This window comes from Giraffa tippelskirchi, chromosome 2 (genome assembly GCF_054371585.1).
Source record: "Giraffa tippelskirchi isolate mGirTip1 chromosome 2, T2T-mGirTip1v1.2.pri, whole genome shotgun sequence".
In the NCBI taxonomy this organism is placed as follows: Eukaryota; Metazoa; Chordata; class Mammalia; order Artiodactyla; family Giraffidae; genus Giraffa; species Giraffa tippelskirchi.
Window position 1 is genome coordinate 72,830,952 of NC_137276.1, and position 27,975 is coordinate 72,858,926.

At 41.0% G+C, this 27,975-nt stretch overlaps 2 protein-coding genes and 1 pseudogene across 6 annotated transcripts in view; 1 reads left to right on the forward strand and 2 right to left on the reverse strand.

Moving 5' to 3' along the window:
* NRBF2 (nuclear receptor binding factor 2) overlaps positions 1-27,975 on the reverse strand; it is a 248,653-nt gene that overhangs the window by 127,293 nt on the left and 93,385 nt on the right. For all 5 annotated transcript variants that reach the window (XM_081568982.1, XM_081568980.1, XM_081568979.1 and 2 more), the window contains exon 2: positions 19,006-19,065. The gene's annotated coding sequence lies outside the window, so the exon portion shown is untranslated. The remainder of the gene's footprint in view (positions 1-19,005; positions 19,066-27,975) is intronic.
* On the reverse strand, positions 3,013-7,277 carry LOC145537941 (serine/arginine repetitive matrix protein 1-like). The gene is given in 2 exon segments (XM_081568972.1): positions 3,013-4,333; positions 4,469-7,277. Coding segments are annotated over 2 exon segments (2,571 nt in total). The 5' UTR covers positions 6,430-7,277; the 3' UTR covers positions 3,013-3,723.
* LOC145539546 (nicotinamide/nicotinic acid mononucleotide adenylyltransferase 1-like) overlaps positions 6,467-27,975 on the forward strand; it is a 69,144-nt pseudogene continuing 47,635 nt past the window's right edge.

Sequence of the window (27,975 nt, forward strand, 5' to 3'; positions counted from 1 at the left end):
TTCAGCATTAGTGGTTGGGGCATAGGCTTGGATTACTGTGATATTGAATGATTTACCTCGGGAATTGAAGAGAGATCATTCTGTCATTTTTGAGATTGCATCCAAGTACTGCATTTCAGACTCTTTTGTTGACTATGATGGCTTCTCCATTTCTTCTAAGGGATTCTTGCCCACAGTAGTAGATATAATGGTCATCTGAGTTAAATTCACCCATTCCAGTCTATTTTAGTTCACTGATTCCTAAAATGTCAATGTTCACTCTTGCCATCTCCTGTTTGACCACTTCCAATTTGCATTGATTCATGGACCTAACATTCCAGGTTCCTATGCAATATCATTCTTTACAGCATCGGACTTTACTTCCGTCACCAGTCACATCCACAACTGGGTGTTATTTTTGCTTTGGCTCTGTCCCTTCATTCTTTCTGGAATTGTTTCTCCACTGATCTCCAGTAGCATATTGGGCACCTATTGACCTGGAGAGTTCATCTTTCAGTGTCCTATCTTTTTGTCTTTTCATACTGTTCATGGGGTTCTCAAGGCAAAATACTAAGTGGTTTGCCATTCCCTTCTCCAGTGGACCACGTTTTGTCAGCACTCTCCACCATGACCTGTCCATCTTGGGTGGCCCTACATGGCATTGCTCATAGTTTCATTGAGTTAGACAAGGCTGTGGTCAATATGATCAGATTGGTTAGTTTTCTGTGACTGTGGTTTTCAGTCTGTCTGCCCTCTGAGAGAGAAGAATAAGAGGCTTATGGAAGCTTCCTGATGGAAGAGACTGACTGAGGGGGAAACTGGGTCTTGATCTGATGGGTGGGGCCATGCTCAATAAATCTTTAATCCAATTTTCTGTTGAAGGGTGGGGCTGTGTTCTTTCCCCGTTTTTTGACCTGAGGCCAAACTATGGTGGAAGTAATGAAGATAATAGCGACCTCCTTAAAAATGTTCCAAGCATGCACTGCTACACTCAGTGCCCCTAACCCTTCAGCAGGCCACTGCCGACGCACACCTCCACTAGAGATTCCTGGACACTCATGGGCAAGTCTGGGTCAGTTTCTTCTGGGGTCACTGCTCCTTTCTTCTGGGTCCTGGTACACACCAGGTTCTGTTTGTGCCCTCCAAGAGTCTGTTTCCCCAGTCCTCTGTAAGTTCTGGTGGCTCTATGGTGGGTTAATCGTAACCTCCTCCAAGAAGGCTTATGCCATACCCAGGTCTACTGCACCCAGAGCCCCTGCCCCCGCAGCAGTCCACTGCTGACCCGTACCTCCTCAGGAGACACCCAAACACAGTTCTGTCTCAGTCTCTGTGTGGTCTCTTCATCCTGGTGCACACAAGGTTTGTTTGAACCCTCTGAGCATCTCTGGCGGGTACGGGGTTTGATTCTAAATGCAATTTCGCCCCTCCTACTGTCTTGCTGGGGCTTCTCCTTTGCCCTTGAACGTGGGGTAGCTCCTCACAGCTGCTCCAGTGCCATGCAGTCGCCACTCCAGCACCGCTGAGTATAGCAATAATTTATTTTTGTTATTGTTATATAATGTTCCATTATATGAATATATCAAATACAGGACATTTGTTTATCTGTTCTACTGTTAGTAGATATTCTGGCTTTATCTAATTTTTTGCTATTATGATAAGTTGCCACAAACATTTCTGTCCATGTCTTTGGGTAGGTGAGTGCTCTCATTTCTCTTGGGGACATATCTAGAAGAGGGCATGCTGGGTCATAGCACATAGAACTCTAGTATGCAAATGCATCTGGGAAATGATGCCTTAATTTCCAGCATCTATAGTACAAGCAGATATGCCAGGTGGCTTAAAGATAATCTTGGATGAGCCATTTTGCAGATTCTGTACAGAAATTAAAGAGTAGGCTAGGAAACATAATAAAAATGACAAGCCAGGGCTACTTTGGAGACCTAGATGACAGAAACCAACTCATATTTCTTATAAAGATATTGCTCTTCCCTTTCACATCGTTGTTTAGTTGCTAAGTCATGTTCGACCCTTCTGAGACCCCATGGACTGTAGCCTGCCAGGCTCCTCTGTCCATGGGATTTCCCAGGCAAGAATACTGGAGTGGGTTGCCATTTCCTTCTTCAGGGAATCTTCCTGACCCAGGGATCGAATCTGTGTCTCCTGCATCTTCTGCTTGGCAGGTGGATTCTTTACCACTGAGCCAAAGGGAAAGTCTACAGAGTTTAAAAAGTAAGGAATGATAGTTTGAATATCCAAATTACTTTTCACACATTCTTCCTGAGAACCATGAACTATAACAGTCAGACAAAGGAAACTTAGTGGTGGTGGTTTAGTCTCTTAGTTGTGTCTGACTCTTGTGACCCCATGAACTATACCCCTCTGTAGCCAGGCTCCTCTGTCCATGGGATTTCCCAGGTAAGAATATTGGAGTGGGTAGTCATTTCCTTCCCCAGGGGATCTTCCTGATCCAGGGATCAAACCCATGTCTCCTGCATTGCAGGCAGATTCTCTACTGCTGAACCACCAGAGTAGTCCCAAAAAAGACTTAAGAGAGGTATTTTAAGATACAAGGTATACTGTAGTGTAATTTACATACAGTAAACTCACCTTTTTAAAGTATAGAACACTGTTAGCAAGATATAAAAGATCTCAAGACCAAAAAAAAAAAAGGAAATTAAAAACTCCAATTTTAAAAATATACAAAAAAAGAAAAAAAATACAAAATATTTCCTTTGTTTCAAAAATTTCCATAATGTCCCTTTCCTCATCCCTAGCTCCAACCCCAACCCTTGGCAACCACTGGTTTAATTTTTTTTTTTTTTTTTTTTTAAATTTAGAAATTTATTCTGTTTAATCCACAAGCTTTATATAGCTTTAGTTTAAAAAAAAAAAACAGAAACAAAAACAAAACAAAAACAGTGAAAACAAGACACTATTTCAAAGTCTGGGCCCTTCCAGCTTTCCAAATACAAGAGCTCTGAAAGTTGTATATACTGACTGGAACAAGACAAAATTATGAATGGAGCCATGACATTTCATAAAACAAAATTTTATGTAACTGAAGGATCCTTCCTGGGGCTAGTTAATTGCCTTTACAAAAAAAGAGAAAAGAATGAAATTCCAGTGTTCCAAATCAACTTGTTACACATCTATATAAACCCACAGTGTCCTGGCAAACAACATGCTTTCATTTTCTGTCTCATCTTAGAGCTCGAATCCTGATTCATTTCAGCAGAGACTCCACAGGCAACAGCAAAGATTGTGGCATTAAAATATTCGTTTATACTTTTGTGGTAGTTCAACAGTGGTCTTATTTCTGGGCAAGCTTGCAAACCATCAAGGTTGAAAGCATCATAACTTAAATGGGTGCTAAGACTCAAATGAGAAAAAGGAAAGAAAAAGTAGAAAGAAAAACCTCTGGGAATAGCCAGGGGTATTTAAAGGAACCATAAGAATGCCAACAATATTTAAACCCCCTTTTTTAAAAAGGGGATTTTTCTTTTTTGGCTTAAAATATTTCACTCTAAACGAATTTATGTCAGCTGTCAATGAAAGAATGTCACTAATACACTGTGGACACCTTTTGCAATGTAAATCCATGCCCTTTTTTTTTTACATGGTGAACTTCAACCTAGCAATTATTACAACAAATGTTATAGTCTAAAGCTCAAACACATTTTAGCAATTTTGAAATTGAATTGCGTACAAACCAAATAAAATTTACATCATAACAAACATTTCCACCTAGGACTGTGGGGATACTAGAGCCTTCCGCATTGATCTCAGGGCCTTTTCACGCAGGTGCTTTTCTAAGTCATCAAGGTTATCTTCAGCCTCACTTTCAGTCTCCTTCTTAGGCTCTGGCTCTGCCTCCGGTTCTTCCTGTGCTGATGTGGTTGTGGGAGCAGCTGCGGCTGCAGGGGTTAGGGCAGCTGCAGCAGCGGCAGCTACAGCCTTCTCCTTCTTGTGTTTTTTGTGCTTCTTGTGCTTCTTATCCTTTTTGTGTTTCTTGTCCTTCTTTTTCTTCTTTTTCTTTCCACCTCCCTCTGGGTCTGAATTCCTTGCGGGTGATGGGCTTGGTGTTGGGCTTTTAGCCTTTTTAACCGGTACCACTGGTGACCAGTTAGTGGAGGGTGACTGAGACTGGACAGGTGACGGAGGTGCTGGGGGCTTTTTAGCTGCTGGCTCAGGAGATCCCGAGACAGATCGGGAAGATGAGACCCTCCTTATCGACTGAGGGCTTGGTGAGGCAGCTTTTTTTATCTTTTTGGGTTCCGGAGTCCTGGAGACTCTCCTAATGGGCCTAGAACTTGGAGATGGGGACTGCCTTCTTTGGGGTGACGATGATGCTCCTCTTCGAACAGGTGGAGGACTTGAGGTCTGAGGAGCACGAGGCCGTGGTGAGGGCGAATGCCGTTTGTTTGGTTGTGGTGACCTGGCCTCCCGGGCAGATCGGCTTGGGGAAGACCCTTTCCTATGCTTTGATGACAATGAAGGCGAACGTCTCTTGGTGACTGGGGAGCTTCTTTGTTTGGGAGGTGGTGAATGGGAGACCCGACGCTTTGGTGGTGGAGATGGTGATGCCCTTCGTTTAGGAGGGGGAGGGGGTGAAGCCGTTCTTCTCTTTGGAGGTGGAGAAGGAGAGTATCTCCTCTGTATCGGAGGAGAGTATCTTCTTGGGGAAGGCGAGCGACGACGTGGAGGAGGAGACGGAGTCCTTCGTCGTGGTGGTGGTGTGGGAGACCTGCGTCGACGAGGCGGAGGAGCAGGAGAAGGAGAACGTCGCCTTCTGGCGGGCGGTGGGGAGGGACTTCTCCTCCGTCTACCACGAGGGGAAGCCTCTTTCTGGCGCTTTCGAGGTGATGGAGAGGCACTCCGGGAAGGGGAATGTCTCCGTCGCCTGCCTACCTCACCATTCTTCACATGGGACCTTTTGGGTCGTTCATCTTCTGAGGAAGAGGAGGAGCCAGAATCAGATGAAGACTGCTGGTTCTGTCGTCTATATTGGCGTCTCTGCTGCACAGAATCTGCTGCCGCCATTTTGCCACCTTTATCTTCTTCCGATTCAGATAACTCTACTTTCCGAGGCTTCGGTGCTGGTGAAGGGGATTCTCGTTTCTCAGTACCTTTATGTTTTGTCACTGAAGTTCTCCCTGGAGAGACAGAAACACGACTTTTCCGGGTACGGTTTGACTGCTGGGGTGTTGGGGAATGACGAGTTTTTGGCGGTGGAGTAGCTGGAGGTGATGCCCTATGCCTTCGCCTCGGAGGACTTGCGGAAGGAGATAACCTACGAGTTTTTCGAGGAGGGCTGGATGTCCTCTTTGGAGGCTTCTTTGGCGGTGACCGGGAACGAGATGAAGAAGATGATGAGCTACTCCCAGACAAGGATGCCGATGAACGCCTTCTTCGTCTCACTGGAGATCTACTCCTTCTATGCCTTGGTGGAGGAGGCATTCGTCTTGGTGGGGATCTTCTTCGAGGAGATGGCCGTCTTCTTGGGCTTGGCCGCCTTCTAGGTGAGTATGATCTTGATCAAGATCTATGGCGCCTTCTCGGTCTAGTATGAGAAGGAGAGCGAGAACGTGTCCGGGACCTTGACTTGGAACGTGACCGAGATCTTGGTCGGGTCTTCTCCTTTTCCTTCTCCTTTTTGGAGTTTTTCTCTGGAGAAGGTTCTTTAGGCTCTAGTACTGGTTCAGTCTTGGGAACTTTCAGGATGTCACTAGTAGAAGTGGCCTCTTGTACTGAAGGTTCTTTTACTTTCACTGATGGCTCTGGGAGCTCTGGAGTTTTTTCCTTCTTCTCTGGCGCAGGGGAAGGACTCCGGCTTTTGGTTCTGTGACGGGGAGATCGGGAGTGACTGCGCTTTCTCTCTCTCCTGACAGGGGAAGATCGTCTTCTAGGGGAAGGAGATCTGGATTTGCGTCTTCTTGGGCTTCGAGACCGCTCCCTTTTTTCTCTGCTGCTTTCTTTTTCTTCTTTATCCCTCTTATCCTTGTCTTCATCTTGCTTTTTCATAGATGCCAACTTTTCTTGTTCAATCTGTCTCTGTTTTATTTCTTCCTTCTTCAGTTCTAGGAAAGCAGAAGGGATTCCAGCGATGTTTTCTTGTGCACTTAAGAGTAGGGGCCACAGTTCTCCCATAAATTCTCTAGCATTTTTTCCATTCAAAAACCCGGTCAGGTTGATTTGCATCATTTTCGAATCTGGATTCTTCACTTCCAGCTGGTTGAATATAAACTCAATCACAACATCATCTTCAAACCCAAGGATTTCCGTTACTCGTTTTGTTATCCAAGGCTTTATAACCTCCAAATTTACTTTGCTCATGTCCACCTTTTTTTCAAGGCATTCTGCAAATTTCAGCTGCTTCAGTAGCTTCTTCTGTTTGTTGCTGAACCGATTATCCTGTTCTGCACTCGTTCCGCGGAAGAATCCCGCGTCCATCTTGCTGCCTCGCTCGGAGATCGCTCCCTATCCCAAGATGCACCGCGCCGCCGCGACGGAGGGCGGGACCGGCAGGGAAAGCCGAGCCCCGCTCCCAGCGCGCGCCTCTCCACCCGCCCCTCCAGCCGACACGAGGCTGCGCTTGCTCAGTGTGGTGGGCGCCCACTGGTTTAATTTCTGTCCCTATTGTTGTTGCTGTTCAGTCGCTCAGTTGTGTCTGACTCATTGAGACCCCATGGACTGCAGCATACTAGGCTTCCCTGTCCTTCACTCTCTCCCAGAGTTTGCTCAAACTCATGTCCATTGAGTCGATGATGCCATCCAACCATCTCATCCTCTGTCACCCCCTTCTCCTTCTGCCCTCAATCTTTCCCTGCCTCAGGGTCTTTTCCAATGAGTCAGCTCTTTGCATCAGCATCAGTTCTTCCAATGAATATTCAGGGTTGATTTCCTTTACGATTGACTGGTTTGATCTCTTTGCTGTCCAAGGGACTCTCAAGAGTCTTCTCCAGCACCACAGTTCGAAAGCATCAGTTCTTTGCTGGTCATCTTTCTTTATGGTCCAACTCTCACATCTGTACATGACTACTATAGTTTTCCCTGTGTCAGAATGTTCTATAAATGCAAATATATAGTATATAGTTTTCAAGTCTGACTTCTTTCATTTAACCAAGAGATAATTTTTATCAATGAATTTCAATCTCTTTTCACCTCCACTAAGAACATTTTTTCTTCAAACTTTTATGCAGGAACTTTACATTTGAGACAGAAAGAAGTGGATTGCTTTCATGAAATCATGGTGAGAAACCCAAGTCCATGGCTCCCTCTGATGAAGGACACTCTAATTTGCTCATAGAATTGTATTTATCCTTTGTATTTCAGTTGCAATTCCTTTAGAAACTCTGTGATTTTTCAAAGTAGGTTTCTTTTTGCAGGCATGTTCATGGGGCATTTCCAAAGGAGGAAGACATTGCCCGGGAAAATTATCAGAAATGCTAAATGATTTCTAGTCCTCAAATTTTTGTTAAATTAGGGATTACTTACTTTATTAATTGATTTTCTTGCTAAAAATGTTCAATTTAGGTCCACTAGGTGTCAGTTGCCATCTCTTGCATCTTTTTAAACCTGCTTCTTATAAATATCACTGTTAACCATTAAAATGGCAACTGTCCAGATATCACTCTATCCAAACAAACCTAAAGGGAAGCCTCTTGAAGATGTGGCTTCTAGAGCTGTGCTGTCCAAAGTAGTGATCATCAGCCAAGTGAGGCTACCACTGAGCACTTGAAAAGCAGCAAGTTTAAATTAAGATAGGGGAAAGGGAAGGTGGGACAAATTGAGAGAGTAGCATGCAAACATATGCACTATCATGTGTAAAACAGATAGCCAGTGGGAATTTGCTGTATGACGCAGGGAGCTCAATCTGGTACTCTATGACAGCCTAGAGGGGCGGGGTGGGATGGGAGGTGGGAGGGAAGCTCAAGAGGGAGTGGGCATATGTATACTGATGGCTGATTCATGTTGATGTGTGGCAGAAACCAACACAATATTGTAAAGCAATTATCCTCCAATTAAAAACAAATTAATTAAGGATGTGCTTAAAGTATAAGGTACACAACTGATTTAGTAGACTCGGTAAAAAAAAAAAGAATGTAAAAATATCTCCTTAACAATTTTTATATTAATTGGGACTTCCCTGGTGGCCCAATGGTTAAGATTCTGCACTTTGAATGCAGGGGGCATGGGTTCCATCACTGGTTGAGGAACTAAGATCCTGCATACTGCATGCCACGTGGCACAGCCAAAAAAGAAAAAAAAAAAAACCCAAGCCAATTTTTATATCAATTGAAATGCTATCTTAATGCTATTGAATTAAAGTATATTATTAAAATTAATTTCTGGCTTTAAGGTATGACTATGAGGCAATTTAAAATCACAGGTATAGGGACTTCCCTGGTGGTCCAGTGGCTAAAGCACTTCCAATACAGGGGGCTTAGGTTTGATTCCTAGTCAAGGAACTAGATCTTACACGCTGCAACTAAAGGATTCTGTATGATGCAACAAAGACCCTGTACAACCAAATAAATAAATAAATATTAAAAAGCAAAAGCAAATCAGATCACATGTGTAGCTCCTATTTACAGCTTGGGTTATATGTCTATGGGACACTGCTGACCAGACAGGTTGCTGACTGTGCATTTTGCTAATTCTTCCCAAGAAAGATCCCAAATATGGACTTCTCCAGTCTGGATCTCAGAGATCAAAGGTGACCCAAGCAGCTTCCATTTTTTTTGAACTTCTTAGTAAATTTTAAAAAATGAGAAATGCCAAAAGTAGGGTTACACAAATGGTTTTATATTTTCCTTGTGACTTTGTAGCCCTCCAGGCTCCTCTGTCAGTGGGATTTCCCAGGCAAGAATACTGGAGTGGGTTGCCATTCCTTTCTTCAGGGGAGCTTCCCAATTCAGAGATCAAACCCAAGACTCCTGCATTGGCAGGAGGACTCTTTTGCTTTTAACATAAAATACATTGCAATGTGGGCTTCCCTGGTGGTTCATATGGTAAAGAATCTGCTTGCAATGCGGTAGACCTGGATTCGATCCCTGGGTTGGGAAGATCCTCTCAAGGAGGGCATGGCAACCCACTCCAGTATTCTTGCCTGGAGAATCCCCATGGTCAGAGGAGCCTAGTGGGCTGCAGTCCATGGGGTCACAAAGAGTTGGACACGACTGAGTGACTAACCACACACACACATTGCAATGTAATGTACTGTACCAGCTATAATACAATTATAAGGTCTATAAAAAGGAGAGGAATTAGGGTAATGTGGTCCAGTTATAGAGGACAATTTGAAAGTTAGTAAAGGAATTTCCATCTCTTGATTTGCTTTTGTAATTTGTATGTATACTCCTATTTGGAGATAACTTCAGAAGTCTAAATTGGAGGTCTTTAGTGAATGCGAGACCTGGGCCCATAGTCTAACTGCCATCACCCACTGCACCCCCAGGGGTTGTCTTTCATCTTACACACCTGCAACGTGCACCTTCTATGTGCCAGGCTCTCTCTCCTACACTTTACAACATTACTTTGAATACTTACAACAACCTGCAAAAAGGGTGCCATAGTTAGAGAATGAAAGGATGACTGCTAAGTCTACCCTAAACTCCTCTCAGCAATAATGTCCTTTGAGGGGTGGTGTGATGGATGTTTTGGACAGAAAGGATAATAAATAATAGAGGAAAGCACTGATGAGAAATTAATCCCCTGTTGTCTATATACAACCAAGCAATTCTCACTAGCTCGGCATCCGGAAGAAACTAGAAAGCTCTTTTTCAGGAACCGATTGTTTGCCTCTATGTATGCTAGACTGCTCTGAACTAGAGGCATTTAAAAAATTATTATCTGGAGGAGCAGGAGGAAAGCTATAGCTGGGGGCCTCCATGAGAGTGCCACCTCTTCACTGTAAATTATTCACTTCTAACCCTGCATTAGGCAGACGCTGCTTTGCCAACTGCCTTCTCAGGCTCTTATTCTCCTCCATGTATATGCCCCTTATGCTTGTAAAGTTGTGTTTTGTTTTGCGACTGTGTAAATCAGAGCCCAGAGAGTTTCTTTTTTCTCTGTGGCTGGAACCACAGTGAGACATTCTCCACAATCCGGCACTTGACACATTTCGGTGCTGTGTGGGCAGAAAACAGGGCAGAGGGAACTCTTAAATACACTTTTCACCTGGTTTAAACAAGAGCTTTGATTTCCCCTTTCTTTTAATCCTTTTGAGGCTTGAAGTGAAAACAGAATTCAAAGAGTTGTTTTATTAAAAAAAAAAAACTGTAATAAGATGCTTGGATTTTAACACTTAAAATTATGGCTGAAATGACCCCACAGCACTTCTGGAAGATGGCAGAATTCTGGGTGGTCTTTTAGCTTAGGCAGATTTTCTGTTCTTTTCTAATGCACCTCTGCATGTTGGCTAATTATAAAAGGGAACCAAGATATTTTCTTTGAAAAACTGGAGCTGGTTGGAAAAAGTTTCTCCTCTAACACATTCATTCAACCAGCACTTATTGCACTTCTACTGCTGCTAAGTCACTTCAGTCGTGTCCGACTCTGTGTGACCCCATAGACGGCAGCCCACCAGGCTCCCCCGTCCCTGGGATTCTCCAGGCAAGAACACTGGAGTGGGTTGCCATTTCCTTCTCCAATGCATGAAAGTGAAAAGTGAAAGTAAAGTCGCTCAGTCGTGTCCGACTCTTCACGACCCCATGGACTGCAGCCTACCAGGCTCCTCCATCCATGGGATTTTCCAGGCAAGAGTACTGGAGTGGGTTGCCATTGCCTTCTCCGGCACTTCTGCTGTGTGCTGTGCAAAGACAAAGTCCTTGTTCTTCAGTGGCTGGAAGTCAAGGGGAGGTATGCCGAAGTGCACATGTGCAATAGGGCTCTCAGGTGGCATGCTGCATCTTGAAGGACAGGTAGTACTAGGTGAAAAAGAGTGGGTAGGGTGGGGTTTTTTTGTTTTTTTAAAAAAAGACTTCCATTTTTAAAGTCTTTTATTGAATTTGTTACAATATTGTTTCTATTTTCTACTTTATGTTTTTTACTTTTTTGGCTGCAAGGCATGTGGGATCTTAGGTCCCTGACCAGAAATCAAACCTACACATCCTCCATTGGAATGCAAAGTCTTAACCACTGGACCATCAGGGAAGTCCTTAGACTTTATTGTTTAGAGCAGTTTTCAGTTCACAGCAAAATGAGTATAACATACAGAGATTTCCAACATGCCTCCTGTCCCCACATACATAAACCTTCCCTGTTATCAATATTTCCCACCAGACTAGTGCATCTGTTACAATCCTTGAACCTACATTAATGCTTTTAAACTGTGGTGGTGGAGAAGACTCTTGAGAGTCCCTTGGACAGCAAAGAGATCAAACCAGTAAATCCTCAAGGAAATCAACCCTGAATATTTATTGGAAGGACTGATGCTGAAGGTGAAGCTCCAATACTTTGGCCACCTGATGTGAAGATTCAACTCTTTGGAAAACACCCTGATCGTGGCAAAGATTGAGGAGGGTAGGAGGAGAAGCAGGCAACAGAGAATGAGATGGTTGGATAGCATCACCTATTGAATGGACATGAACTTGGGCAAACTCCAGGAGATACGGAGGGAAACCTGGTGTGTGCAGTCCATGTGGTCACAAAGAGCTGGATGTGACTTAGCGACTGAACAACGCCAACATGAACCTACACTGACACATCATTATCAACCAATGTCCATAGTTTATTTTAGGGTTCACACTTGCTGTTTTATAATCTATGGGGTTAGATGAATGTATAATGACATGCATTCATCATTATAGTGTTCAGTTCAGTTCAGTCGCTCAGGCGTGTCCGACTCTTTGCGACCCCATGAATCGCAGCACGCCAGGCTTCCTGTCCATCACCAACTCCCGGAGTCCACCCAAACTCATGTCCATGGAGTCGGTGATGCCATCCAGCCATCTCATCCTCTGTCGTCCCCTTCTCCTCCTGCCCTCAATCCTTCCTAGCATCAGGGTCTTTTCCAATGAGTCAATTCTTTGCATGAGGTGGCCAAAGTATTGGAGTTTCAGCTTCCACATCAGTCCTTCCAATGAACACCCAGGACTGATCTCCTTTAGGGTGGACTGGGTGGATCTCCTTGCAGTCCAAGGGACTCTCAAGAGTCTTCTCCAACACCACAGTTCAAAAGCATCAATTCTTCAGCGCTCAGATTTCTTTATATTCTAACTCTCACATCCATACATGACTACTGGAAAAACCATAGTCTTGACTAGACAGACCTTTGTTGGCAAAGTAATGTGTCTGCTTTTTAATATGCTATCTAGGTTGGTCATAACTTTCCTTCCAAGGAGTAAGCATCTTTTAATTTCATGGCTGTAGTCATCATCTGCAGTGATTTTGGAGACACCAAAAATAAAGTCAGACACTGTTTCCACTATATCCCCATCTATTTCCCATGAATTGATGGGACCAGATGCCATGATTAGTTTTCCGAATGTTGAGCTTTAAGCCAACTTTTTCACTCTCCTCTTTCACTTTCATCAAGAGGCTCTTTAGTTATTCTTCACTTTCTGCCATAAGGGTGGTGTCATCTGCATATCTGAGGTTATTGGTCTTTCTCCCAGCAATCTTGATTTCAGCTTGTGCTTCTTCCAGCCCAGCATTTCTCATGATGTACTCTGCAAATAAGCAAGGTGACAATATACAGCCTTGACGTACTCCTTTTCATATTTGCAACCAGCTTGTTGTTCCATGTCCAGTTCTAACTGTTGCTTCCTGACCTGCATACAGGTTTCTCAAGAGGCAGGTCAGGTGGTCTGGTATTCCCATTTCTTGAAGAATTCTCCAAAGTCTGATGTGATTTACACAGTCAAAGGCTTTGGCATAGTCAATAAAGCAGAAATAGATGTTTTTCTGGAACTCTTTTGCTTTTTCAATGATCCAGTGGATGTTTGCAATTTGATCTCTGGTTCCTCTGCCTTTTCTAAAACCAGCTTGGACATCCGGAATTTCACAGTTCATGTATTGCTGAAGCCTGGCTTGGGGAATTTTGAGCATTACTTTACTAGCATGTGAGATGAGTGCAATTATGTGGTAGTTTGAGCATTTTATGGCATTGCCTTTCTTTGGGATTGGGATGAAAACTGACCTTTTTCAGTCCTGTGGCTACTGCTGAGTTTTCAAAATTTGCTGGCATATTGAGTGCAGCACTTTCACAGCATCATCTTTCAGGATTTGAAATGGCTCAACTGGAATTCTATCACCTCCACTAGCTTTGTTTGTAGTGATGCTTTCTAAGGCCCACTGGACTTCACATTCAAGGATAATCACCATCGTGATTATCTGGGTTGTGAAGATCTTTTTTGTATAGTTCTTCTATGTATTCTTGCCACCTCTTCTTAATAGCTTCTGCTTCTGTTAGGTCCATACCATTTCTGTCCTTTATTGTGCCCATCTTTGCATGAAATGTTCCCTTGGTATCTCTAATTTTCTTGAAGAGATCTCTAGTCTTTCTCAATCTGTTGTTTTCCTGTATTTCTTTGCACTGATCACTGAGGAAGGCTTTCTTATCTCTCCTTGCTATTCTTTGGAATTCTGCATTCAAATGGGAATATCTTTCCTTTTCTCCTTTGCTTTACTCTTCTCTTCTTTTCACAGCTATTGTAAGGCCTCCTCAGGCAGCCATTTTGCTTTTTTGCATTTCTTTTCCATGGGGATGGTCTTGATCCCAGTCTCCTGTACAATGTCATGAACCGCTGTCCATAGTTCATCAGGCACTCTATCAGATCTAGTCCCTTAAATCTATTTCTCACTTCCACTGTATAATCATAAGGGATTTAATTTAGGTCATACCTGAATGGTCTAGTGGTTTTCCCTACTTTCTTCAATTTCAGTCTGAATTTGGCAATAAGGAGTTCATGATCTGAGCCACAGTCAGCTCCCAGTCTTGTTTTTGCTGACTGTATAGAGCTTCTCCATCTTTGGCTGCAAAGAATATAATCAATCTGATTTTGGTGTTGACCATCTGGTGATGTCCATGTGTAGAGTCTTCTCTTATGTTGTTGGAAGAGGGTGTTTGCTATGATCAGTGTGTTCTCTTGGCAAAACTCTGCTAGTCTTTGCCCTCCTTCATTCTGTACTGCAAGGCCAAATTTGCCTGTTACGCCAGGTGTTGCTTGACTTCCTACTCTTGCATTCCAGTCCCCTATAATGAAAAGGACATCTTTCACTGCCCTAAAAATCCCCTGTGCTTTGCCTGTTCATCCCTTCCCTCTGCCCCTATATCCAGCACCTGGAAGCCAGTGATCCTTTCATCACTTTCACAGTTTTGCCTTTTCCAGGATGTCATATATAGTTGGAATCATGCAATATGTAGTGCTCAGAATGACTTCTTTCACTTAGTAATATGCATTTAAAGTTCCTCTGGGTGTTTCAAAGCCTCATAACTCATTTCTTTTTGGCACTCAATAATATTTTATTATCTGAATATGCCACAACTTATTTATCCATTCACCTAATGAACATCTTGGTTGTTTCCAAGTTTGGCAGCAATAGGTATTTTAATAAGATAGACTAGAACTTGCAAAGGCACAAAGCAATGAGAGCAAGGTCCTTTGGAAACCTATAAGTGGCACATAGAGTGGTGTGTGGATGCTGACAGAGCCGAGTCATCCTTCATTCTAGAGGCTCATTCCAAAACCACAGTGTGGATCCTATTACTCTGGTGACACTTCTATCATTATAATGTGTCACCTTGTATGTCTTGCCTAGAAATAGATATGTAATATCTGACTTATGATTCACTAATTTATCTGGTTAATTTTTTTAAATTAGTTTATCTATTTTTAACTTTACAATATTGTATTGGTTTTGCCATACATTGACATGAATCCACCATGGGTGTACATGTTTTCCCCTTCCAGAACCCCCCTCCCACCTCCCTCCCCATCCCATCCCTCTGGGTCACCCTGGTGCACCAGCCCCGAGCACCCTGTATCATGCATCAAACCTAGAATGGCGATTCATTTCACATATGATAATTTACATGTTTCAATGCCATTTTCCCATATCCTCCCACCCTCGCCCTCTCCCATAGAGACCATAATACTGTTCTATTTATCTGTGTCTCTCTTGATGTCTCACATACAGGGTTATCTGGTTAATTTTATAATCCTACTTAAAAGCCCTTCTATTAGGATGACTTTAAGTTATGGATTATGTTATAAAAATCAAGTCAAGGGAAACAGTAACTTGTGCATTTGAGTACAGTTTGGCCTTCTTATGACTCAAATAATTATGTGGTTTTGGTTTCTGGTGACTGTTTCATTGCACATTTGGACAGGAGCCCAGCTTTGGAGATTGGCAGGGGTGGTGGTAATCTGTCCAATTTAGCTGAATGCTGATGAGCCACCCTTTATTTAGAAATAAACCAAATAATAAACAAGTAACTCTGAAAGCAGAGTCTACAGCCTCATTAACAGGAAAACAATGATTATTCCTGTTCAATACTTTATGAACTAAGTGAGGTTTACATGATAGATGTAATTTTGCCTTTAGCATGTCTATGATCAACAAGATCAATATTTCACTTGAAGAATCTAAAGGTAGCTGTTTTCCTCCTTGGCAGACTTTATTTTGTCTCTTAATGTAACAAACATTAGTTTATCTTGTAATATTCTCTCTCAAATACACTACATTTATTGGTGAACTCCATCAGAGATGGCATTCCTGAGGCAGTCAGGCCCTCATAGCTTGGAGAGTATTTTGTTTCATTTGTGAAAACACTTTGATCCAGGGGGGGAGTGTTGGGGAGGGAGGGATAGATTGAGAGTTTGGGACTGAAATATACACAATGCTATATTTAAAATAGATATCCAACAAAGATCTACTGTATAGCACAGGGAACTCTGCTCAATACTCTGTAATAACCTAAATAAAAGAATTTGAAAAAGTATAGATACATGTATTATATGTATAACTGAATCACTTTGCTATTCGTTTGAAACTAACACAATCATTAATCAGCTATACTCCAATATAAAAGAAAAATTAAAAAAGAAGGCACCTTGAAAAGTATATGGCATTTTGTTAACGCTGACTATAATTATTCTATTTTTTACTTTCTCTTTTTTCAGAGCAATGAAACAGTTCAATGTGGAGATATCTATTTTATACTATTGAACCATCGATAAATCATATCATAATGATATTCAATCCTTTGATTCAATAATCCCAAACTCAGAGATGAATCCTAAATCAATAATTCTGCAAAAGTAAAAAGAAATCTCTCTCCCCGTTTCAGTTATTATGGTATTATTTTAGTTAGCTAGTTGGAGGAAACTCAACTAAAATAAGAAAGTGGAAACAATCTAAATATTTAATATTAGGGAAATGCCTTTATTAACCAAATATATTTAAAAATGGGCTCCCCAGGTGGTTCAGGGGTAAAGAATCCACCTGTCAATGCAGGAGATGCAGGTTTGATGCCTGGGTCAGGAAAATCCCCTGGAGGAGGAAATGCCAACCCACTCCAGTATTCTTGCTGGGATAATACCATGGACAGAGGAGCCTGGTGGGCTACAGGCCATGCAGTTGCAAAGAGTCAGACATGACTGAAGCGACTAAGCACACACACATTTGTAGAGATATTATCCTGAATTAACGTGCTAGCTGATAAGGTTGGTATAGAAAGATGCTTACAATATATCATGTGAAAGAGTAGGGTATGAATTGATCCATGTACAAAAGCATATAAAATAAACAAGCTTATGGGAATGGAACTATGACATTAGAATTTGGAGGAGATTAGGGAGATAGAATTTATTGTGCTACTCTTTTACTGAAATATTTCTTAATGTGATATCTTGTCAGTGACATTAAAATTAAACCCTTACAGGTCTTTAACCCAAAGAGTGCCACAAGATTTCATCCTAAGGCAAATTTGAAAAGAATTTCCCATGGGACCAACAAAACTATCACCATGTTGTTAGATGTTCTTTTGTTTATGACTGAAGGCTATTAATACTTGCCCTCTAGTGGCTTAAAGTTGGAAATAGACAATTTTGGTTTAATTTTTTGGTAACTGTTGCTAATGTTTCTGTTTTTGAAGACAATGACATTTATTGTAAAATTACCGTTCATGAGGAGTGTTGACCTAAAAGCATTATGGTCAGTCCTGCTCACCCTAAACTTGCCCTTTGTAGCTCATAGTGATTTGTAAGTTTCATGAGGGCAGAGAGGAATTGGAGTTGGGAACCTTAGCTTTGCAATGCAAAAAGCTGGATATTCTGAGATTCTGCTGCATACTAACTAGGTGACCTTGGGCACACTCATCACCTTGCTTTCTTCATCTACTACATGTGGATAATAACAGTACTACTTCAGAGCATTCTTTGAATGATAAAACACTTAAAAAGAATGTATGGAGAAGGAAATAGCAACCCACTCCCAGTATCCTTGCCTAGGAAATCCCATGGAAGGAGAACAGAGGCGGACTACAGTCCATGGGGTCGCAAAAGAGTCCGACACAACTTGGCGACTAGACAACAAAAAACAACAACGATTAGTGATGTCGAGCACTTCTCATGTACCTGTTGGCCATTTGAAAATCTTCATTGGAAAAATGTCTATTTCGTTTCTCTGCCTATTTTAAAATTGGACTGTTCGTTTTTTCTTTATTGAATTATGTCAGTTCTTTTATCTGTTTTGGGGTGTTAACCCCTTATCTGATACAGGTTTCCCCCACTCTCTGAAAGCAGAACTTTCCTATGAAACCTTCTGAAAGCCAAAATGGAGCAAAGTGAAGAAGCAGTTACCTTAGGACAGATGTTGCTCATAAATATCCAGATTGATGGGGATAAAGCACAGATGCTCAGAGACAGTGTGAACCATACAGTGGGGGTGCCGGGGTGCTAGGGTGTAGCTCCCGGGGGAGGGGCCTGGTGACTCCAGTCTTGCTCTTGAGGTGACCCTGCCCCTAGGATGTCTTGCTGCAAAACAAACACTGAAAGCTGTCTCTGCTTTTTATCTTTTTCCATAAAAGTGGAAACCTTGATTCCTTTCAGTTAGGAAAATCAGGTACTAATGTAGGCCTTTTGTAAAAGCAAAGTGGCTTAAAACCACATAAAGCAAATCTTCAAAAAGTGGGGGAGATCTGTCCATGGTTGTACAGATATTTCTCTCATTCTGTAGGTTGCCTTTTTGTTTTGTTGATTGTTCCTTTTGCCATGCAGAAACTTTTAAACTTGATGTAGCCCCACATGTTGATTTTTTTATTTTGCTTGTGCTTTAGGTGTCATTATCCTAAAATCATTGCCAAGAGCAGTGTTGAGAGACTTCCTCCTTATATTTTCTTCTAGGAGTTTGACAGTTTCAGCTCTCATGTTTAAGTCTGATCCACTTTGAGTTGTTTTTTGTGTGTGGTATAAGATAAGGTGTTCATTTCATTTTTCTGCTGTATTCAGTTTTCCTAACACCATTTGTTGAGGAGACAATCCTTTCCCCATTATATGTTCTTGGCTCCCTTAACAAATACTAGTTGACCATGTTATAAGATCTTAATTTTATCTATATCATTCATTATAAGAATTCATGTAAGTGCTCTAGAATGTTTTGTGTAATTAAGAAGGGTAAGGAACTTTTCTGGCGGTCCAGTGGTTGAGACTCTGTGCTTCCACTGCAGGGGGCCCAGGTTCGATCCCTAATCAGAGCACTAAGATCCCATATAGCCCAGCTAAAAAAAGGGAAAAAAACAAAGGAGAAAACATTTATGGATGGACATTTCTTGCAACTTCATGTCTATAGGACTTTACTGGCTACCCTCCCTACTCCTTGCAGCAATATAACTGCTGTGGAAACAGGACTAATATTTTTATGGGTCTCAGCAGACAGGGATCCCCATGAGAGTTGGGGATGAGAAGACAGGGGACTAATGTACAACCGGAACTGTGGGCTTATTTGGCCGTGTAGAGCCTTACTTACCTGAAGGCCTGAAAACTCCACTTTCCACTCCTGGAAGAGATGAGCTAGTCTTACCTTTAAGATTGCCACGTGCTCTGCTTGTGTGTCTTCTGATAAATACAATGTGTGAAATTTCTAAAAAAAAAAAAGAATGTACAGTGTAGCATGAGTGTGTGGGATGTAATGTGGTATTATTATTTCTGTTTTTCTAGTACTGATTCCACTGCTATAGGTATTGATCTTGGTGCTAAGGATGAACATAGAAATATAAGAAAAATGGGAATTTACAACTGCTTAAGGAGATATGTTTCCATGCAATAATATTGAAAATACACAGTAATAAATTATACAGAATACTAAAGGGGTGATAAAACTATATGACATTGCTCCTAAGAACTTTTCACATTCTATGTCTATATTATTGGGATTTCCTAATAATCAGTAGTGACTTACTTAATCATTGACAATATCTTTTCATTTTTAGTGGCATATAAAATAATGGTGTATCTCATAACTGATGGTGTCTCAGATTCAATGAAATATGGTAGTAAGTGGTGATATGCAACATTTAAAACAATATTTACCATGGACCAGGTAAAGGATTGAATGGATGCTTATAAAGCATTATCAAACATAATCCTTAGGAGCAATTCTATGAATTTGGAAAATGGAAAAACCACTGGAGAAATTAATGACTCAAGTCAGTGAGGTTATAAAGGACTCCTAAGGTCAGACTTGAGCTAACTTGCTAAAGAAGGAGAGTGGATTTGGATGAGACCCAAGAAGAAGTGTAGAGATTCCAGGAAGAGAGACACTGCCAGTGTGATGTCTTGCTTGGAGAAATGGTGGTACCGTCACCTGTGTGGCTACTCTGATTACTCACTCCTTACTGGGACCTCTCCCACCTTTATTGTATTCCTTTAAAGTGAGGGTCTGGTGCAGCTTAAGTCTGATTTCTTCTCATCCATTTTGCTTTTGAATGTTAATTGCTTAAAGCAGAGTTTCTCAGTCTGAGCACTACTGGCAAAAGGGCAAGATGATTTTTGTTGTGGGATATTTAGCATGATCCCTGGCCTCTACCCGCCAGATGCTTCCCAGTTGTTAAATGTCCCCTGAGGGAGCAAAATCACCCACAGTTGAGAACTGATTGTTTAAAGAAAACATCATACCTGGTATTTTATTATTTTATTTTAGTATGTATGCATGCATGTGTGTGTGTGCCTGTTAAGAAAGAACATTCACAAAGTTTAGGATTTTTTTTAAAATAACTCTTCTATCTTGCTATGAATTCTTGCCAATGGATCACAATGATGCCATTGTATGTAAGTCTAACAAGCATCCGCTCACTTGCCTGTTTACTGTTAATTCTGAAGTGTGATAGGGGTAGGGGATTGGTCTCTGGGAAGCACTTTTTCCTTTGAAATAATTTTAGATTGAAAGAGGAGTCACAAAGATGGTACAGAATGTTCCTGTACACATTCCTCCCAATTTTGTCTTATATTGACATCTTATATAATCATGGTAGTTTTCCCATAAACCTTTGTTTCCTGCTCCAGGGTCCAATCCGAGATCAGTCATTGATTTAAACAGAGTGTAGTTTGCTTTTTCGTTTGATTTTCATGGAAAGAATAGAATTTATTCCTGGAAACTGCTGATTCTCAGATGATGACAGTGAGCATAATTTTCTACATGCTTGTATTCAGTTGCTCAGTAGTGTCTGACTTTGTGACCCTACAGACAGTAACCCACCAGGCTCCTCTATCTATGGGATTCTTCAGACAAGAATACTGGAGCGAGTAGCCATTTCCTCCTCCGTTTTCTAAGTAGGGTGTTTATCTGGATTAACACTCACTGAGCTAAAAAGTTCCCTTATTTCTGCTTAAAATAGAAAGTGGAATTGACACTCTCCAAGGCAAAAATAGCTGTAATGGTACGTAGTTTTTAAATCTCTGAAAAATAAATAGTCCAAAGACGGCTTTTGTCTTGATTCTCAGTCTAAGCCATCATTTCATAGTTTTTTAATAAATGCTAATGGAGTGGACCAAAGGTACAGTCCTAAACTGCTGTTTCATATTTAGGGCACGCTTAATAGCTTTTTTCCATCTACTTGACAAATACAACATGGACACAAAGCGACATGGAAAAGCTGTAATCTATTGAACTCAGTAAATGTGAGTTGTAAGTAATTGCAGTTCTTTCTTAGTCTCATTTGCTGCCCAACTATTTCTCACTATATGATCCCTTAAAGTCAACCTGATTCAGGGGCAGATCAATACTAGGGAAACCCTTTTGTCTTCTTTTAGGGCATAAAATTTAAAAGACACTTAAGTCAATATTCCTTTTAATAATGTGTCTTAACGGAAATGCCTGGGTTCCCCCTTCTTGTTATATAATTAATTGAGCTGCCTGCCACCCACAAGGTATAGTCATTCCCTCCCATAATTCTCCTTTGGCCTAATTGCCATTCTGCTTTCAGTTCTATCTGTCTTTAGATATTTCTTCTTTTCCCCAACACTGTTGGGCGTGCTTTGTACTTAGTTTTATCTTTCCGTGCTTTTGCTTCTAAATGTCAGCATAATTTTTCTGCCTTATAATATTGGAGATGTTATAACCATCCATCAGCCCAATAGAAGAGCAGAAAAGATTAGATATCATTTATCTGTATTGGTTGTTCATTGTAATGACCCAGTGGACAACATGAACAGATAATCTGTTGCTTTGATGGAAACTAATTATTCTTAAACATGACAGCATCGAAATAGCTTTTGTGACACTGTTTTTAAAAATGACGGCTACCTAGTCATTATTAGTGCAAGCAGAAGTTTCAGTCGTGTTCTCTGATGATTTCCCTACATAAGCAACTAAACAGTTTGGATCTTTTATTACTGTTTTATGGGAAAATTTGACCTAAAATTTAAGAACTTTAAAATTTCAATTGACAGTCATATATAAGCACTATTATATAAAATTTTCTTAATGTGAAGAAAATTCCTTAATGTGAAATAATTTAGTATTTCCTAGAGAAAAGTAAAAGTATGATTAGAGATAATTTTGCTGGGAAAGGTTAGTGTAGCTTGATTTTTAGTTTGCTGCTAATGATTGGACTAACCATGGAATTGGGGGAGTAAAGTTGTCATCAATTAAAATTCTTCTCTGATGGAATTTCTAAGTGAAGAAAGCATGGTTTATGGTTAATTCTTAAAATAACAAAATTTATCTGCACAAATAGGAGAGGAGATTTTTACGTGTGTTTATGTGCAAACCTTAAAAAATCAGTGTACTGATGGATTTATATTTTTATGAAGTCTCTAAAATGCTATAGAAACTTAATCAATATTCTAAGATAGTATTTATATTACTGGCACCACTAATAACCAAATTAAGATTGGTATATTATTACCAGACCACAGCAGAGATGCACTTTCACTACAGCATGCCTTAGTTTGAGAACAGAAGCAAATTAAATAACTTCAATTGCCAGATGTTTCCTTTTCTTATAATAGGTTTTGCAAAAGCTTTGGGGATGCTTTAGCTGTTGATAGACCATGGCTAATACACTGAACACATTAAACAAGTTTATATTTATACAAGCTGTGCTGTGCTTAGTCGCCCCAGTCATGTCCGACTCTGTGGACTGTAGCCTGCCAGGCTCCTCTGTCCTTGGGATTCTCCAGGCAAGAATACTGGAGTGGGTTGCCATTCCCTTCTCCAGGGGATCCTCCCAACCAGGGATCGAACCCAGGTCTCCTGCACTGTAGGTGGATTCTTTACCATCTGAGCCACCAGGGAAGCTCATTTATACAAGCTGTACTTATTGTAAAAAAATTACTGCTGTAATAACAGTTCAACAATGTGGAAGTAGGTAGAATAAAGAGTCCTTCTACCTTCTACTTATTTTGGTTTCCTCAATCCCTTTCCTTTCTTCAGAGGATTGCTAACAATTTGGTGTATATCTTTCCAGGCTTTTTTTTTTAATGCATTTATTACAAGTATGTGTACACACACACACACACACACCCTCAATGGATTGTTACAGATATTCTATAGAATGTTTTGCAACTTACTTTTTCACTTAAAAATATGTTTTGAGTGTCTTTCCACGCATATACATATGAATCTTCTTTTAAAAAACTGGACATGCCTATTTTTAACTATTATATCTCTCTGTGAAATAGGGTTTGCTCTTTCATACTAGGCTGTATATCAGGAAGTCTCCTTCAGACACAGTAGATACCCTGGAGGAAAACCTCAATTTGAGGCTCAGCTAGTTGAATGTCTGACTTGGGCTGACCCTTCTGACCATATCTGAAGAGGAAACTCATCCCATGCTCAGAAACAACCTGAGCTCCTGATTCTGCCCAGATCATGTAGGAATCTGGCTCTGACATGAATGAGAAGGTCACTTCTCTGGGTGTCAGGTTTCCCATTTGAAAAATGGGAGTTTGGGTGGATTGGGCCTGATTTGGTCCTGTCCCTGTCCAAATTTTATATCCGCTATCTTTGTTTCCAGAGCTTTTAAAAGCTACATTTTGACAGGGGGTAATTCTTCTGGGATTAGTTATAATTGTGTGCTAGTGACAGACATTCAAAATGTTAAGTATGAACATTCAGGTCTATTTTTACCCATAGTGGGCATATGCTTCTGTCCTTGAATATACTGCTTGGGATGACCTTTGTCATCACCAAGGTGTGATAATGCTAACCAACAGGGAGAGAAACAGACAGCCTGCTCTTTTTGTAGCCAGCTAGGAAAGCTGCATTGGAAATCTTATTATTATAACATGTTATTGAAATCCTCTAAAGATGATTCTAGTTAAACTCTTAACTATCATTTGAAAACCATAGTTAATTTTAGAATCTACAACGTAGAGATGATGCTTATCAACAGATGTTGTTTTATCACATTTACTTTTAGAATGATGGGTTCAAATATCACAAAAATAATAATATAAGCAGCTAACATTAATGACCTCCCACCATGTGTCAGGCACTGTTCTAATCACTTTAAGATTGGGAAACTGAGACCCAGAAAGGATAAGTAATTTGTTCAAAGGCACAGAGCTGCAACTATGTTATGCAAAGGGAATGTAAACTCCTATTCAGGGGGAGAAAGTGAGGAGTTAACTGAATAGTTACATAGTTATAAAATGACTTGAAGGCGGTGATAGATGTGGCCATTAGCAGATGGCAAGTGCTGGTGCTGTTCCCTTCTTATTAAGTTGTGAGGAGTCTTGACATGAAAGTGGACCCCCAGTTTCTCAGGTACACTCATGGTGCTGCCTATTGCAGTCGGTCCTTTAAAAAAATATAAAACAAAGCAATTCCTTATGTTCTTTCTGTAGCTACAGATCATTCAGGCTGACTTTGCAAAGCTCCTGCCCTGGTAGACAAGCCCTGGTGTTGGAATCTGCAAAGTTGATGATTAGTCAAAACCGTCTGGACTGCAGCCACAGGACATCTTGTAGCACAATCAAGCACCACTTCATCATGCCTGGTGACAGGAGTTTTCCCACTAAGTTTCCATCAGGAGTGAGGAGCCAGGGCCCAGCTCAGCAGCTAATTAGACAAGGCAAGGTACAAGGCTAGTACATGCCAACTTCAATAGACTGGAGTGGTGGATCTGTCAAATGAATCTGTCTTGCCTTCTGTGCTTTATACCCATTACTGTACCTGGTTGAACATTAACAGTCGGAAATCTGCTGATTTTCTCCAATATCCTGGCCCATGCAGAGAAGAAGCTGAAAAGGAACTGTATGTCTTTAAGGTAGTTCCATGCTTCATTATCTTGAAAAGCATCAATCTTCAACTAATTGTTAAAGAAGCACCACAAGATGTAGAAATGTTGAAAGGATGGATGGAAATGCAGTGTATGGACTTTTTAGTGTCTCTGCTACGATTTCCTCTCTTTCCTGTGATGTTAGTTCTGAAAAAAAATCAAAGGCTTTTTAAAAATGAAAAAGGTTTCCCTCTTGAGACAAAAGTCAACAAATTGCAAGTGTTTCCTTCCCTCTTGCTTCTGTGTCTCCTAAAACATTAAGGTTTAAACAAAAATCTTAATTTTGTGTGTGTGTTTAACAAATTGCCAAATTATGAAGACAGAAACTCTAGAAAGTTTATAAACACGTATCTGAAATATAAAGATAATATAAAAAATACTCAAATATGCAGCAGTAGAAGCAGAAACCCAACAAAAAGTCAAAATATTTTGTATCAGGTTGGGCTATATGCTTGACCACTGAAGCAAATACCACTATACAATATATCAGCCCCAAAGGTGCCAAATATGTGTGTGTTGTGTGTATGTGTTTCCATCAGAAAACCTCAAATGAGTCTCTACTTGCTGTGGTAAAAGCAGCATATGTTGAAACTTGGGAGACCTGTGGAATCATCTTGTTCAATCCTGTCACTTTAAGGAATGAGAAAACTGAATTCCAGAGTGGACATACTTACTGCCAATACTCTTTACTCCTGGGGCCTCCTGCTTTTTCTACAATACTATGCTTTCATGCTATAGGAATCTTGGGGTACAACCTCTTTTCACAAGCTGAGATACTTGGGTCCACATCTACCCTGGAATCTCGAGGGCTAGAAACAACGACTTCAAGGGACCACTCCAACCTTCCACTTACAGTCTGCCTGTAGAAACTATTTAATTGTGTATTTATGAGAGTGAGGTACTGTCATCTTCTGATTGAGTAATTTCAGGGAAAAAAACATATTCAGAGCTGAATCATAATGTGCTGAGTTCATTTGTAAACTGCTCTTCTGTGTAGCACAGTGGACCCTGCTAATCACAGAAAGAGGAGCAAAGTGGTTGAATAGGAAACCTTGATTTACTGCTAACTGAAAAGAAATTAAAAATAAAATAATATGATCATTTCCCCCCCCTCTGGAGCTAAAGAGCTATATGACATGCATCCAAAAGTGGATCCCTAAATCTATGAGTGTGACTGACAAAAGGTACGCTACATTTTTGCTCATTTTCAACTTGGTCAATAAAATTTCCAATCATACATAGTATTGTTAGAATTGCTAATAGATAGTAACAAAAATCACACTGAATGTGGAAACTGGAGACCTGGGTCCTAGATCCAGTTTCTTGACCAGGTAGCTAGGTTTCTGGCCACCGTTAAATATTGAATCTCTCTGGGTCTCTGTTCTTTCTGGTGTAAAATGAATGGATTGAAGTGAGCTTATGGTTAAGGCTATTTCCACATCTGAATGATCCTCTGATTTTAACAGTTTCAGTATTACTGCTATGACATATTTTTTGCTGTCCTTGTTTAATTGACTTGTTCCTGGGTATTTGGGGTTCAACTCAATGAGGGCCAATTGGCACTGTTACATTTCATGTCCATGGATGTGACTCCTCACAAAAACAGATTTTCTTTAAATACAAAGTGCTACTCAAGGCAGAGATTGCACATAGATAAAGGCACACCAGTTGCTACGATTGAAAGAAAAATCTCAAAATGTTTGTCTTATTCACCGTTAACCTCATTTAGAAAGCAGAAGTAAGCAAATGCTATCTTTGCTGATCCCAAAGTTGTGTACCAAATTTAGATTTAGTCAAAAGTGAGGGCTGTGCACGACGGATGAGGGCTGAGTGGGTGACATGGAGAGACACAGGTAGTAAAAACTATGGAGCCAACCTCACTGTGATCTCAGGACCTGAACACACAGGGTGCACACAGGTTTTTTTGTTTTGTTGTTTGCTTGGGATTTTTTGGACCACACGGTATTACTTGGAACAGTGTTTCTTAAGAAAAGTAAAACAAACAACAACAACAACAACAGCAACAAAAAAATCCAGACTAAGTTGCCAACTTGGGAAAAGTACAGATATCTGGTTTCTCCTGAAACATCAGTTTGGCAACCCTGAAGTGACGCACGTCAGCAAGTTGCTGGAGGTGTGCGATGTCTACCACTTTCCTATGGGCTTGTTGTGTTCCTATTTTCCACAGTCCCCATTTACCACATTTCTTGGAATGTTATTTTCAGATAGTAAAGTTAAAAAAAACATCTATTCCTTATATCCATGTTTTCATTTAAAGAATACAGGACTTCCCTGGTGGTCCAGTGGTTAAGAATCTGCCTGCCAATTCAGGGGACATGGACCAGGAAGATCCCACACGCCCTGGGCCAACTAAACCTGTGCACCACAACTATTGAACCTGTGTTCTAGAGCCCAAGAGCTGCAACTCTGAAGCCCACATGCTCTAGAGCCTGTGTTCCACAACAAGAGAAGTCACCACAATGAGAAGCCTGCGCACCACAACTTGAAAGCAGCCCCTGTGCAGAGAAAGCCCGTGTGCAGCAACAAAGACCCAGCACAGTAAAAAATAATAATAAATCTAGGTTAGGTGGGACGTGTGCTTCTTATACCCTCTCTGCTTTACACCTTATGTTATATGCCTCTCTCCTGCAAATAACTGAGTTTTCAAGCCTTGTTCTAACTTAAGCTCTGTCTTTGAAATAAGCAGCAAAGAAGGAAAAAAAAAATCCGGCTGAACTAGAGAAGCACAGAGTGTGGAATATTAGTTGAAATCCTCTTCCCCATTGAAATATATGTTTGATTGGATTGTGATTCCTTAACCAGTTTGAAGCAGTCAGGGCTAGATTTTTGAAGATCTTCCGTATTTTGTAGGTGGGAGCTGGGGAAGAAAGTACAGGGAGGAGGCAAGCAAGGCACTGATATGGGAGTGGAGACTCTTCCTCTGGCCTCTCTTGCCTGGGAGCCAGCTCACTAAGGATGCCAAGGAATGCCCTTGTGGTAAATCTGCCAGAGCAGCTACTGTCCACAATTCAGCCTGCTCTAATTATTTGTGGTTCCCACTTTAACCTGGAAATCTCTCCAGAGAAATACTTTGGGGTTTGAGGTTTGCTGTCTCAAATTCTGAAGGCCTTGGGAAAACTTAGAAAGACTGCTGCAAGGAACTTTTATTAGTTACTTCTTAGACTAGATCCACAGTAGCTGATCACTCCAGAAAGAACAGCTTAATAGTGAATCTAATTAAATATCCAAGTCTTGAGCTATGCTCTTGT